The sequence below is a fragment of the Erithacus rubecula genome, assembly GCF_903797595.1.
Source record: "Erithacus rubecula genome assembly, chromosome: 6".
NCBI lineage: Eukaryota > Metazoa > Chordata > Aves > Passeriformes > Muscicapidae > Erithacus > Erithacus rubecula.
The window spans coordinates 23,271,248-23,286,538 of NC_136688.1; the positions used below are offsets into that span (position 1 = coordinate 23,271,248).

At 40.2% G+C, this 15,291-nt stretch overlaps 1 protein-coding gene across 3 annotated transcripts in view; it reads left to right on the forward strand.

Moving 5' to 3' along the window:
• AMBRA1 (autophagy and beclin 1 regulator 1) overlaps positions 1-15,291 on the forward strand; it is a 128,194-nt gene that overhangs the window by 76,378 nt on the left and 36,525 nt on the right. For all 3 annotated transcript variants that reach the window (XM_079309212.1, XM_079309214.1, XM_079309213.1), the window contains 3 exons: positions 320-430; positions 8,457-8,645; positions 9,079-9,233. In XM_079309212.1, coding sequence (XP_079165338.1) covers positions 320-430; positions 8,457-8,645; positions 9,079-9,233 — 455 coding nt within the window. The remainder of the gene's footprint in view (positions 1-319; positions 431-8,456; positions 8,646-9,078; positions 9,234-15,291) is intronic.

The following is a 15,291-nucleotide window of genomic DNA, read 5'->3' on the forward strand; positions in this document are numbered from 1 at the left end:
CACTGCTGTTGATAAGTAGAATGAATTTGCACCAAATAAATTGATTAGGATTTCTGCCTTGTGTTTCTGGGCAAGTCTTATCTTTTATCAACTTTATTTTCTTTCAGAAATGTATTGCAGGGAAATGCTTTCCTGTTAATTTCCTGTACTCTGTGGCTTATTGAAGATGTGCTTCCATTTCTGTAAATAAGGTTTCTTTAAGAATATAGAGTTTTGAGTATTGGATTTTGAAAGGTTTTCTATGGTTTTGTCTCCCCAGATTTTTTTCTGGTTATTCTTGTAGAGGTTAAATTGCTAATTATTTTCCCCTTTTCTGCAGGTGCTGTGATTGGGGATGGGCAGTCAGCTGTGGCCAGCAACATTGCCAACACCACCTATCGGCTCCAGTGGTGGGACTTCACTAAGTTTGATCTGCCTGAAATCAGCAATGGTGAGTTGGAAAAGACACACATATCTTATTTTAAGTCTATGCTAACCAGAGCTAGGGTAAGTTCTAGGATCTTTCAAAGGCAGCTGTATGTTGCAGGTCTTGTTTATCATGTTGCATTGGGAACTGTAAAATGCCTAGTCTTTTGAGGAAGTTGACTAAAAGTTTGTAGGGCTATTCCCACTATATCTACCTTGTGTATTCTTGCAATCAGCAAATGCATGTGTAAGTAGGGCTTGTTTTTTGTGAGCCTTTTTGTGGGCATGTACCATTCTCTTAGAATTCTATATTTAATGTCTGTATTCTCTTACTAACAAGTTTCTAGAGAAATAATGTCTTTATACCTTTAAATTAGAACCTGCTAATGAACTGTGTCTGATTTCTCTTAAGTTACTGACATCAGTGAGTGTTCAAGTGCTGCAATACGTTTTGGGAATCAGGACCCTAGTCTGTTGCTTACCCTAGTGTTGCAAGCCCAGGGAAATAGATGTACCTTATAGTCATTTGCAAAAGCAGTGATTTGTCCTGTTTCTCAGGCAGAAGCTATTTCTGGAAAAGGAATCTGAGCAATATTGCTGATTTCGTTTTCTCTTTAATTTTGTGAAAATTAAACCACAGTTTCACTTGTGTTCTATGGCATGAGCTGGCTCTTGCTTTGGAAAAGACTTCTTATGCAGGCACAAGAATGTTTGATACTTGTGGTCAGCTGACCAAAGAATGACATTCTCAGGCTAAAACTAACTTGACTAGAAAGGCTATTTTTAACCCAGAATGCTGTCCTGATATAGCTGTTGCACAGCTGCAGAAATGTTTGTGGCAGCCTGGGGTGAAGATAGGAGGTAGATATTCATGAATGTTTCTTTGTGCAAGTGATTTTTAGCTTAGGCCATCTCTGTGCATATGTGACTCACTGCTTGATTTCTCAGCAAAAGGAGATTGGGTTCTACTTCAAGGGACTGACTTTTTAGGGAGGACAGGGATTCTGTTTTCAGAAAGACTTCTGCTTTCACAAGTAGTCACTAAAATTAATTGAGCAAAAGTCTCACAGTCCCAGCTCTGTGCATTCTGCTTTTCCAGAAGTTGCCTATCTGCCAATAGATGTGTCTGTGGGGTAGTGTCCTGCTGCTTGAAGAACCCACAGAAAGTGAATGTATGGTGACACTATAGTAGGAGAGATGCAGAGAATCAAAATTACAGAATCCAAGAATAATTTTGTCTGGAATGGAGTTTTAAACACTATCTTGTTCACCTCCCCTTCTATGAACTGAAACATCTTTCAATAGATCAGGTTGCTCTAAGCTCCATCCAGTCTGGCTGTCATGGTTTAGCCCCATGTAGCCACTTACTCACTTCTTTCCTGGCCCCTCAGGATAGGGAGGACAAGCAGAAAAAGGTAAAACTCGAGGTTTGAAATAAAAACAGTTTAATAACTGAAATAAAGTTAATGATAACAATAGCAATAGTAGTAATGAAAAGAGGAAGTGAGGAGGGGCAAGAGGAGAAAGAGGAGAAGTGGGGCAGGGAATAAAAGCCAAGAAACACAAGTGATGCACAACTCACTGACCAATGCCCATCCCATTCCCAAACCAACTCCCCAGTTTACACACTGGGCACGATGCTCTGTGCTGTGGAAGATCCCTCTGAACAGTTTGGGTTTGCACCATGTTCCCTCCCAGCTTCTTGTAAGGATTGGTGCTGAAGGCAAAGTTTTGCCACATGGTGGCAATAGTTTTGGAGCTCCTGCCAGTCTGGAACAGAATAAAGATGAAGTCAGATGGGGAAGAAACTTAAATTCTTTGGGACTTCTCTGCAATTGTAGAGTGGTTGGAGAGTGCTTCAGCTGCTCATAGCTTATTTTTTTGCCTCATCTGGCTGCTGAGGAGAAGGCTGTTAATTAAAAAAAACAAAAACAACATAAGATGTTTGTTTATAATTTATAAAATCCCATAGAAATTAAGAACCATCTGCTGCTCAATACATCAGTGTTTCAATCTTCTCCTTTTCACCTACCAAAATGCTTTTATTCTGAAAAAGCTTCCAATTAGCTGGAAATTGGGTATTGTTTCTGTTGTCATTGTGCCCTTCTTGTGGCCACATTCCAGCTACAAGTCCATCCCCAGCCCTTCTGACTCCCCATGCTGTGTTTCATAGTGCTTGGTTTGTCCATTTTGTCTTTTGGCCATTTGGAAATGTTCATTTTTACTCTTCTTTTATATGCCAAGCCAAATCCTGGCATTTCTAGTCTGTTAGCCTTATCTCTTTCTGCCAGGGTGTAGCAGGGATGTATGAAGATGTAGCAGCTGTGCTTACACTAAGCCAGGTATTTGCCAAGCTTGCCTAGGCACAGAACAAAGGAAGGCTGCATATTTGGCAAGGTGCATGACTTAGAGATAGTAGAGCATGATGCTGAGAACATCAGTGATGTGGGCTCAATCTCCATGTGGGCCATTCACTTAAGAGTTGGGCTTGATGATCCTTGTGGGTCCCTTCCAACTCAGAGTGTTCATGAGTCTCATTCTCAAAGGAGTAACAGTGGAGTGGTGGGTTGGATGAGTTTTTGTGATTCTTTATGATATTGGAAATAAACCGTTTTCCCAATAAAGCTGTGACCTCGGTAGCTCCTCTTTTTCCTCCCATTGTTTCCTGTAAATCAGAGGTGGTCCTGTGAGATAATCTACTTACACAGAGGGGGCTGTTGTACCTCCTGGGACTGGCTTAAGACACAAGTGGTTAAGGAGTTCAGGCAGATGAAATGATGCAGCTGAAGTTTGGGACTGCCTGCCAGCTCCTCTCTCCATCAAAGCAATGACTCTGTGGCCAACCTCCATCTCTGAGCAGTTCTTCTTCCTGTAACAATTAAACAAAGAAAGGATAGCTTGGAAGGAGGATGTTTTCCACTGAAGCGGATGCATCTGAGTAAGTGACAGCAGCGTGATTAGTGCAGTCCTGTGATCTCAGTGTCTGGGCCCCAGCACCCTTGGAAGCCTTGGGCTCAGGATGTGGCTCTGCAGCAGCAACCTCACTGAGGCTCAGTCCAGCAGGAACACAAAAGCTGATCCTGGAAGTCCTGGGAAAATGGCTGTGCAGGGACTTGTGGAATTTTAGTCTCAGCCCTGTCTTTCTCTGTTAATTGCAAAATGGAAAAAGATAGCTTCAGATTTCTTCTCTCCTTTTGCCAGTTTTGCTTTTAATAGCTCTGAAATAAACATGACCTGGTCTTATATTGAAATTGTCAGTCATATCAGCATTGGGGCGGAGAATTTATTTGACAGCAGAGACAATGCTATTTCTGCATTTATTTAATATTCTTCTAGTGAGTGTTGCATATCCTTAAAATTCCTGCAACTAAGTATTGAAAACAGTGTAGAATATAGGCTTTTCACAGTAAAATATTTGAAAGCTTTCTCTGTTGTTCATATTTTTTACTGTGTTTTTCTCATGCTACTCTCTGCTCATAATTTCAGTCTCTTGGCAGTTTCTAGTGTTGAACTGGTCTTGTTTAGGAATCAGAAATTTGTCCTGTTCTAACACTGCTTGGGTCTTGAGGAAGGTGATTTAATCAATACTTAGTGATCCATAGTGGAATGCAGGGTAACTTAGTAGAAGAAAAAAAAAAATTAAGCAAATTTTAAAATAGGTGCAGCTGTTAAGAGAGTGCCATCTCTAAGGGTGTCTAGGAGGTGGTGGTGTGTCCAGCACAGTTTTCCTTTGGCAAACAGTGCTATTGCTGCTGGCATTCCAGGCCTTCTCTAGCTTCAAGCATAATTAATGTCCAAGTTGGCACAACAGCTTGATTAATTTGTTCTCTGATGTTTCTTTTGATCTGTTCTGTCAGCTCTGTGGTTGCATTAACGACAAAAGAAAACAGGAGATGAAAGGGCAGTCTTCTTGCAAGTAGTTTTCCAAAAATAGCAGTAATTTTCCTCTAAAAATCTTCTTTATTGACTTCATCTTCACAGATCGGGCCTCAGGCTCAAAGAAATAAAATAGCCTCTGACTTTGTCAAATGCATGGGTATGTTTATCTTTCTCATCTCTTGAGAACCTTGTAAATGCTGTCCTTAAAATGAAACCTTGCTGAGATTTCCACCTGTCACTTATAGACGTTTTCTGGTTGCACAGTAGCTCTCTTGATTCCAGATGTAGGTGCTGCCTGAGTCCTCATGACTCATGAATGAGGGCAAAGCAGAGAACCATAATGCCAGTGTGAATCAGGTAATGAAAGACTGAAAAAAAATAGTACTCTTTCCTGTTAAGCACAGCTTTGTAATGTTTTATGTTCCAAGCACACATCAAGATGAAAAGATTAGCTTTCTTTTGGCAGGAGGGCTCACATACTATGTTTTGCTAAGAGACGTTCAACATATGCAATAAACTTTAAAAATAAGATGATATCCTTTCATGTTGGTCTTCATTGTGGGCTGCTCACCAAAAACCTCCGTGCTGTACTGGCAAAGGAGCAGGTGTGTGTGGGAGAAATCCTGTAATAGAAAATGAGTGAACATGTGTTATATGATTGACCCAGGTGTCTGGTGATCCAAACCCAACATTGTTTTAAAAAGACATATGGTAAATGAGGAAGACACCTCATTGCTGGAAATGTTCAAGGCCATGTGTGATGGGGCCCTGAGCAACCTGATCTTGTCAAAAGTGTCCCTGCACTTGGGAGGACAGTTGAAACTATGTAATCATAAATGTCCCTTCCAACTCAAACCATTCTAGGATTTAATTGCACCCATACTTGTGCTCTGAGGAAGCAAGTCTATGGTCTTGTGACTTCTAATATTGAACATCAAATAACAGTAATTAAGAATATTGAGAAGCCATGGCTGTCTCATGGAAACTGCAGCTAGACAGCAGAGGTGCAGGACAAACTTTTGTATCTTGCTGAATAGGAATAAGAGAGAGCAGTTCTTAAACCCCCCAAAAATGGATTGGACTATATTTTTTTTTCCAATAATGAAAGTTTTTTTTTGCACAGTTGGTGGTGGTGATGTTTCATAGTTGTATCTCCAGCAAATGCTCTGCATGCATGCTGTTTATTTGCTCTGTTTGCTGTCTTCTTGCTTGCCTCTCTTTTAAGTAAAGTCTTGTATCTGTGAGAGTCCCAATACTCACTTTTTTAGTATGTTCTCCTTCCCCTATTTGTTTCTCCCAGTTTTTTGGATCACTGCTGATTAGAGTACCACTACAAAGGAATTGATGAGAAAGGACCCCTTGTCCAAGCAGACAAGCTGCCTGCTGCCTTAGGGAAGCACATACTGTAGTTCCTAATATTCCATCTTCTAATTGCTTAAATTCTTTGCTTCTTTTGTGTCTGTTGAAAAGACTGTTCTAGAAATATTGCTATTTTTTGTTGAAACCTTTTAATCTCCAAACTCAATGCTTCTGTTACCTACTTACCTGGGTAGTGGTCAGTTTTCAACATTATTTGTAGAAAACAGATGTTTTTCTGGCACTTTCTGTAGTTTTTGAAAACACAGTAAAACAGTACACAATTCCATTTCCTTTTCCCCACCCCCCAAAAAAAAAAAAAAAACCAGGGCTGGTGTTTTTGTTTGTTTGAACATAAAATTCATGTTTCATTTTCCCCAGTCACCTTCTTTGCTGGACATGTTATCATTTAGGGTTTTAATGCTCTTGAACATGGCTGGCCCAAAGTGTGCCCAGGGGTCCCACATGTGATCTTGGCACAAGGCTGTGTATCAGCACTGATATTTCTGCTGGAATTGTGCTCCCCAGTGCAGTTTAAGATTGCTGTCACTTTCACTGTTATGACTGGGTGATGGCTCATTTTTTGCCACAATAACCAAAGTTGATTCTCTCATGTTTTCAAGTTCCTAGGTGAAGCAGAAGTTTGTAAATGTCAACACAACCTAGAATTCTTTCATTTCCCTTCTGTTATATCTCTCTGTACTTCAGTTCACTGTGTGGTCTGGTCATGCTCTGTTAATGAAGTTACCCAACTTCATCAAGAGGATTCATCAACCAGCTCCACTGTGTGCCTAGCCCATTGATAAAGCTAATAAATAGGACTGGTTTTGGAATGAGTCACTCAGCAGGAATCCTCCCAGTTGGGCTGGGGTTATGGTGGTGCAATCTGTTGTCATATATCCTTTAGTTGGTTCACAGCACATTCTGCAGTTCTTGTGTTGATGCCCATCTTCTCTTGTTGTGATATAAATAAAGGCTAGATTTTTTTTAAAGGGCACATTTTAATTTTTTTTTTTTAATTCAGGAGTATAATCTTTATTCTCTTGTCTTTCTGTTCAACTAACCAGACTAAACATTCGGGAATTTTGTCATCTTTTGAACCACCTGTTCTTTAGGGGCCATGTGTATTTCATGTGCTGGTATTGCAGCCTTGATAGTGACTACAATTATTTACCTTTTTCTATTCAGGACATTTCTGTTTATACTAGGTTGAAAATTACTGTTTTTAGTAGCTTCAAGACTGGAATAAATTTAGGGTACAGGTGTAGGTGGTTTAGTACAGAATGTAATTACATAGTCCACTTTTAATCCTTGTCTTCTTTTTCATCAGAGTTTCCTAAATGGAACAGTAGATAAAAGTTGATACTCAGCCACAGAGGAAAGCAGTTCCCAGGAGAATATCTTTGAGACCAGAAGAATTAAAGATGAGATTCAGTGCATGCTTTAAATCAGCAATGCTTTAAGGGCAGTCCTGTCTGCTTCCTTCTCATGTCTACTTTTTGTGCTGTTGCAAACATCTATGCAGCCATGGCATGTACTGGGCTGGGAAACTCTTCTGGCTGGAAAGTGACCTAGACAACAGTAATTTCTCATAGCAATTCCCTGATGCAGCTTTGTTCTACACAGGTGTTGGAAACAAAGGGTATGATTTGTTGAAATACTGTGTTACAGCCTTAATTTAATTTGCAAGTTTGGATTTTCAGAAATATGCACAAAGCATTCTTGGTACTGATACTTGTTAAACTAATAAGGAATCTAGACTAAGAAGTGCCTTTCAAAACCTTGCTTGCAAATTGGAGCTGAACACATTAAGGCCTCTTCTGGGCTAGGCATAGTCTGATGGTTTAGATCCTTTCTGGACTGTAGAAATCGACAGTGTTCTACATGGTGCTGTAGCTTCAAACATGTGAGATGGGATTTCCCTATCCCAAAAATAGTGCATACAGGTTGAGCTTCAAACCTCCTGAAAAACAGAAGCACATTTAGGTTAGGCTGGTAGAGTGAACATCACTCCAGCCATGTAACAAGGCACCCCTGAACTGTTGATGTAGATGGTGCCTAGAGACCCTGGAACCTTATTGTACTAGAGCTTGTAGTCTTCATATGCAAGGTGCAAAGGGGAAAACACTTGCATGAGGTAACCCAGCAATTTACCAGCAGGGATTAAAGTAAAACTATTGTTTTGTGGATTGTTGCTCACTAGTCTGCTGAACAGTTACTTCACTGATACATGTGACTATCTCAAATACTGGAGTAATTAAATGGAGGACTGGCTGGAGAAGTGTCTGCCCTTTCTCACTGACTTTATCCAAGATGAGTGTAGAAATCAGCTGTCAGAAATTAATGTCTGTATCTGCAGGGAGGAGTTTTTCACTCATCTCCTGTTTATTGGAGATGAGGAGAGCGGGAACTAGGCGCCCCACAAGAGAAGGGGAAGCGAATTAAGGTGTACTGTTTCTAATGAGAATGCTGCTGGAGTTTGTCAGTGTCATCATTTGAGGCTTGTTTAAACTGTGCTGTCCTTCGCAAAGGATACTGTTATGCTTAACAAAGGGAGGGGTTTGATGAAGTGCAATTGCTACTATTTCTTGGCTGAAGGCTTCAGGAGGTGAGTAAATTTAATTTCCTGGGCTCATTGCAGTGCCTTATCTCCGTTTTGGAGCAAGTTATACATTAATCAGGGTATTAAGATTTTGGAGGAAGCTAAATGTCTTGAGTGCCTTTTTGCATGTACTGTCCACTGTCCACCATTAAGTTTAAATCTTTATTCTGTTCAACCTTAGTACTTTAATCACTATTCATGTCTTTCTTTGCAGCCTCTGTGAATGTGCTTGTCCAAAACTGCAAGATTTACAATGATGCCAGCTGTGATATCTCTGCTGATGGGCAGCTGCTGGCAGCCTTCATTCCCAGCAGTCAGAGAGGCTTCCCTGATGAAGGAATACTGGCTGTATATTCTCTGGCGCCTCACAACTTGGGCGAGATGCTTTACACAAAGCGATTTGGTAAGCATACAGCAAGAAGTCAGGGTGGGTGGGGGTGTGAGAGCCTCAGAGCTTCAGCCTTCAGTAAGAAATGCAGTAGCCTGAACATCAGTAATTGTAGCAACAGGAATGTAGCCAGCCAAAGGCACAGGACTGCTGGGGAGAGGCTTCTGATATGGTCTGGACAAGTAAGGTGCTAGTATGGGGGAGCTTCTAAAGAATAGGTTTTGTTCCTTGAAGAACTTCATTGTCTTAGTGACAGAACACCTGCAGCCAGGAAATGTCTTATAAAATTTGTAACTTGTGCAGGTCTCCTTATTCTCTACCCTGTGTAAGAATCAGATTAGTATGGCATACATTATGGGAATGCTGGAAGAGAATGAAAATGCTGTGAGGATGAGCCATGGGGCAGGATGTCAACCCATGAGAGAAATAACCCCTCTTCTCTTCATAGGACCTAATGCCATTTCTGTGAGCCTGTCTCCAATGGGCAGGTATGTTATGGTGGGACTGGCTTCCCGACGTATCCTGCTGCACCCCACTACAGAACACATGGTTGCTCAAGTTTTCAGGCTGCAACAGCCCCATGGTGGAGAAACCTCTATGAGGGTGAGTATATGTGTATTCTGTTTCTGTGTGTTTGGCTCCAGCCTGGTATTTAGTTGCTGGGTTATGATAACAAAGAGGTAGTGTGGTCCAGACCCACTAATAAACATCTGAGGAAATTTATTGCAGAAGTATGCAAATGTGGCAGGAGAATATAAGCACAACAGAACGGTGAAAATTTCCTCTTGTTTCAAATTTGATGACAAACAAATGCATTGCATGTTGTAGAATACATTGCTAGGGCTAGACATCATTCAGAGTACCTAGTAGGTCTCTTGTATTTCTTTGGGTGATATGAATCTTGCTTGTGGTACTACAGTTGGCTTTGCTGAGGCAGCATATCAGCTGAGGCTTCAGGATCATTTTCTGTCCTTCCTAAAAGAAACTAACCTCTAGGACAGCAGCCACCAGCAGTTTCAGGAAGGGTAGGAGCCTAACTTTGTATCATACCTGCAAACTGCAGTTGATCATGCTTTTCCCCAACAGGCTTTGCTGGCTATTTATTAGTTAGTTCTAAATCTATATGTAAGCATATTTTGGCAATGGAAGTATCTTTATGTTCTTCAGCTTTTTGGGACAGCTGATCCATGATGTGCTCTGACTCATTTAGTACCTGAGGGAAAACTTAATCTTTTCACTACCTGGCAGAGTTGAGAACATGTGTGTGTTACTTTCTTAATGAGTGAAGCACAACAGCTGTTCCATGATAGTTCTCCTGTTCATAATGCACAAAGAGAGTTAAGGAGTCAGAACTAAGTCATTTCTAAAGCTGAAATTTGTTTTGGATTCAAGTTCTAGACCATGCAGCTTTGTGGTTTTCTGAAGCCTAACCCTAGGCATTACCCTAACCCTAGGTGAAGGGGTGAAATCAGCCTGGGCTGTGGATGGTCTGAAGAAGAAAGGAGTGGAGGGAGCCATGTTGTGGCAGTCTTGTGTTCCCCTTGGCATGACATTTGCAGCTGCAGAGTGCCAGGAGCTGAGGGGTTTATAGTTTTCTAAACCCTATGCTGAGGCGTACAACAAACTGTAGGTGTAACCCTAACCCTTGGCGAAGCTTTAGAATCTGCATGGGAGTGAGACTAATTCCAAGATAAAAGGTGTGAGATGAACCAAGTTATAGCAGTCTTGTGTTCCACTTGGCATGACTTTGCAGCTGCAGTATGCCTAGTCCTGAAAGCTTTGTGGTTTTTTGAACCCTAACCCTAGGTGGTACCCTAGGCACAGGAGTAAAAGCAGCCCCAAGCTGTGGTTGGTCATGAGTGGAAAGGTTTGGAGGGAGCCATGTTGTGGCAGTCTTGTGTTCCTCTTGGCATCACATTTGCAGCTGCATTGTGCCTGGAGCTGTGGGCTTTGTGATTTTCTAAACCCAAACCCTCAGGGTAACCCAAACCCTGGGCGTAACCCTAACTGGTGAAGCTTTAGGATCCGTGTGGGAGTGAGACTGGTCCCAAGATAGAAGCTGTGAAATGAACCAAGGTGTGGCAGTTCTTGTATTCAGCTGACTTGTTTTCAGAGATGAAAAACTAGTCGTGAAACTTTTTCAGTTTAAGGGATAATTTTACCCTAGTGAAACTCATTCAGTGAGAAATCTTTCCTGTCTCTTTTTTTTCTAAAATATTTTTTCTTTTTTTGAAGGCCTCTCTAATTATTATTACTTTTGGCCATACACTGTTTTCCCTGTGTACAAGCATTGCAGTGAGGCATATGTCTAGTGACCTGACACGGGGGAGACACTTGTCACTGGGAGTAATTCCTTGATTCTCCTTTGGATTCTGTAGGTGCTTTTCAGACAGTTTGTGCTTCAGAGAGAGTCACTTTACCAGCATATATAAAATTCTTGTTTATTGTCATCATCTGCTCCATATTATAAGGCAAGGGAATATAAATGATGAAGTGGTTCTTTGATGGGCCAGTGAGCACTTCTTCAGACCTGGTTCTGAGCTGCCATTCTGGTATAAGCCCCTCAAAATAAGAGACAGAAATGAAAGTGTATTTATGCAAAAAAATACAATTTGGTTTATAGGTGCAGTTAGTGAAAGCTGTGTAGATGTAAGATCACAAAGTACGTGGATTTAGCATCCTGTTAGATACTTTTAAAAATCTAGTTTGCCCTGGTACTGTTTCTTTATCAGCTATTTTAAGATCCAAGTGAAATGCATATTTTTTTCTGCCAGAAACTGGAGTAGCCCTTCCCACAGTCTTTTTACCATATCATAAGTTAAGACAGAGAAGTCCTGTTAGGGGATATCACGTCTTCCTCTCATCTGTCCTTTACATTTGCTCTGAACTCCAGTTGCTATGGCTTCTAGCCCTTACTTTTGGAGACATTTTTTCTGTAGCCAGCTAAATCAGCAAGCTCACTGTCTAAATGTTTCATTTATGTTTCTTCATCTCCATGTCTTCAAATGCTTATACCCCTGCTCTTAGTCACCATTTAGTGAAGTAATGCTTTGTATTCTTTAATCTTCTCTTGTAATTTAATCTTCCAGCTTTCATTTTTTTTCTCTTTTGAATTCTCTCCAAAAAACCTTTCTTTTTTTTTTCTTTCTTTTTCTCTCTCATTTTTTTTTCCCTTGTTCTGGGATGTGTTAAAATGTATATAATGTGATAAGTACAGAAGCCCACAGAGGGTAGGTTTTTTTCTATTTCTTTTGGACAACAGCCTTTGCATATGCAGTTGGAAACCATTGAGGTGGGGGGTCAGGTTTTGGGGGGTTGCTGTTTTGGTGCATTGAAAATTTTGTACAATTTTTTCCTACTCCTGCTTTTCAGACTTGCTCCACATCACTGCACTTCTGTCTTTCTCATCTGCTGTAATTCTGGGGTTTTTTTCCTCCAGATGGATTGCATGTATTCTAAAGGTTGCTTTTTTCATCTTTCTTGCACATATATTTATAGCTTCCAAAAACCTTTCCCCCACGTTTTAAACTCCATCCAGTCTAGCAGGATTTGCTAACTATATTGCTGTTTTCCCTTTCCCAAGTCATGTTTAAAGATGTTAAAAATGTCTTATTTCTGACAGCTTTGGATTTGGAGCTTTATGCATGTGTCACAGGGTCACAGCTATATCAGTTTGAATTAATTTGGTTGAAGAACCTTCCTGTTGAGTATTGTTTCAGCATTTTGGTGTGCTGCTGGTTGTCTTTGTACAGTCCATAGGACCAAGCTTAGAAAGCATACAGCTGTTAATTTCATAAATACTACTTCTCCATGTAGTTGTAAAAATTAGTGCATCCACCACAGGTATTCCTTCTGGCTTGAGTTTTGCAGTAAGACTGTTTCATAAGTTTATAATACTTTTCAAGACATGCAAAATGAAAATAGAGTTTTAAGTAGGAAACTTCATAATATTCTTAGTGCACTTACAGTGGCTGACATACTCATATTCAGTTGAGTAAAAATCTGTTTATAGCTTGGCCAACATGCAGTACAAAAAGGTTTAGGAAACCTGGTGAAACTGTATTATTTAATATCTAATTTAATATGCACCTTAGAGAGAATCAGAAAGCATTTTTGTTGCCTCTCTGCCAACAGCCTCTAGTACAAAGCACTTGTTACTCAAACTCTTAATTAAAAATGAGTCAGAGCCATGTTTGAAGCAATATTTTGTGGATATTTTAATTATACCCTACTCCAAAACTCCCAAAAGAAATGCTGCATTATATTCTTTGAGAATTCTTGTAAGTTGTTAGACAGTTCTTCCTGCCTTCCTTCCTGCCTTCCTTCCTGGCTCCTTCCTTCCTTCTTGCCTGCATTCTTCCCTGCCTCCCTCATGGCTTTGGATTTGCAGTCAGTGAACTGGTAGAATAGGGCTTGGTATCAGGGCCTCCAAGCCACTGCTGACCAGTGCAATACAGTGATTACTTCTGGTTCAAATTCACCTTTCTTCCACATCCTTAACTAACAGTCAGTGAAATGCAGATTTCTATCGCTTGGAAAGTTTCTTCCATCTTGCTGTTAAAATAGAGGTTTTGAATTTTGTTACATGAAACTTTAATAATTAATTGTACTAGAAATCCACTGGCTGTTGATGTAATTTTCTGAGAAGTACAGCACCTTTGGATTGTACTAAGGAGCACCTTGTTATACAAGTGTACATTGTATACATCTTGCTGCTAGTATTTCAGAGAGATTGGGTAGAGTTCACAACAGGTCAGGGCTGTCGTGATTTGGCAGTTACGAATTTTGTTCAGAAATAAAGTCATGAATTCTCATCAAATGTGGTAGTTGTGAGCTAGAGGTTCATGCTTTTTCTGTTCACTCCCTTCACATTGGCCTGATTAGCATTTCACATGGAAACCTGGCTTTGCTAAGGAATAATTTTTAAACTTCAGTCTGAAAAACAAAAGCTCTCTAGTAGTGTTGACTTTTAACAGGAGGGGTATGCATGAACATCAAGTGTTTGTTACTTGTGTTCTTGGGGGATTTTTTTGCAAATCTCTGAAATGTATCTCCTAGCTGGAGAGTACAGGGAAGGAATTGCTTTTAGCAGGTATCTAGCTTGGGGGTGGTAAACATAGCAGTGATGCTGGGAATTGTCTGCAATTTGAGTTTCAGAGATAGAAAGCTTGGAGACAGGACTCCAAATGTGGAGTACAGATAGGTTTTGTAGCCTGTTTTGAAAACATTGGTGGAATTTGTCTCTAAATAAAGTATGTCTGTTTCCAAGCTGTTCGGTTTAGGGTGATTTTTCAATTCCATGTGCTTCCAAGCATATATGGATGTTAAAGGACTTAGAAGAACATAAAGTTACAATCTTTTTTGGACCTGAAAGTCCTTAGAAACATGGGAAAAGGATCATACTGCCCTGGGTCTGATAGCAGTGGGTACTAGTGAGAAAGGCAGCCAGAAGGTAGTTTTATTTCTGGCATTCACAAATGCCAATGCCCTTGCAATGTTCAATGTTTTTCATTCTACCCAGAGGAAGATAAGTTGGAAATATCAGCAAAACACGATTACTGGAATCCAAATTAAAATAAAACCTTGAAAGTAGCTTTTAAGTTGAGGATACAAAAATTGAGGTAGGTGATAAAAATTTTGATTGACATGAAGCTGAAGAGCAAATCATACAATTTGTAGGGATAAAGTGACTTAACCAATCCCCATCTCAAATGCTGCACTTGCTTTGGATGTGGAAAAAATTCAGGCTGTGGAGATTCAGAATTAGTTCTTGACAAGACTGCTGCTATTTGGAAAACATTCCAATTAAGTGGTCAATAGCCTGGATGGAACGGAGTATGTGTACATTGACATTGTGTTTACATAAATTGTGTTTACAATTTACATTGTAAACAGATGGAGAATTCCAAGTACTGCAAGAAGAAGAGCCTGAAACAGAAAGACTTTCAGAGTTTTAGCACAAAGCCAAGGTTTTTTTGTTCTAGCATATTAACTCTTAATGAGTACAATGCACAGAATATGTGAAGAGATGCACAGTTTTCCTCAGTGCTGTTGCATTCTGAGCTTCATGCAAATGTCAGTAGATTGTATCCAGTGTGGTCTGCAATGGTCACTCACTGACTCTGGTGAGCTGTGCAAGCTCCTGCAGTCATAAAGCTTTAAACCTGAAAGCCAATACCCTGCACATCTACTTCACTGGAGCACAAGTTAGTTTTATCAGAATCCTTGGTAATGTGAAAATAAAATTGGTCAGGAGAATATGAGGACCTGGTTTACTGCAACACATTACATCTAGTGAAAGAGTTAATGTGAACTAACATATTTCCGAGAACAAGAATAGTGTACAAGTACCAGCCTCTTGCTGTTTTGTTGAAGAATGTGTTGGTGTGTTCCCTTGGGTCTTCTTTTAACAAAGATTTGACATCTTCAGGTCAACAGGGTGATCTTCTGACAACTCCAAGTAGAATTGCAAATAATATGTTCCAGTTACTGCCCCAAGATACTCTTCACTCTTGGCCGAAGTAAAATCACATAGATGCAGGTACATTTATACTAGGAAGAGGACATGGAAACAGAACCTGGTTTTGACTGAAACAGGGAATCCCTCCTTTTAATAGCATGGAGCATAATTGTCTGGTTGAGACCAAGTAGTTTATATATT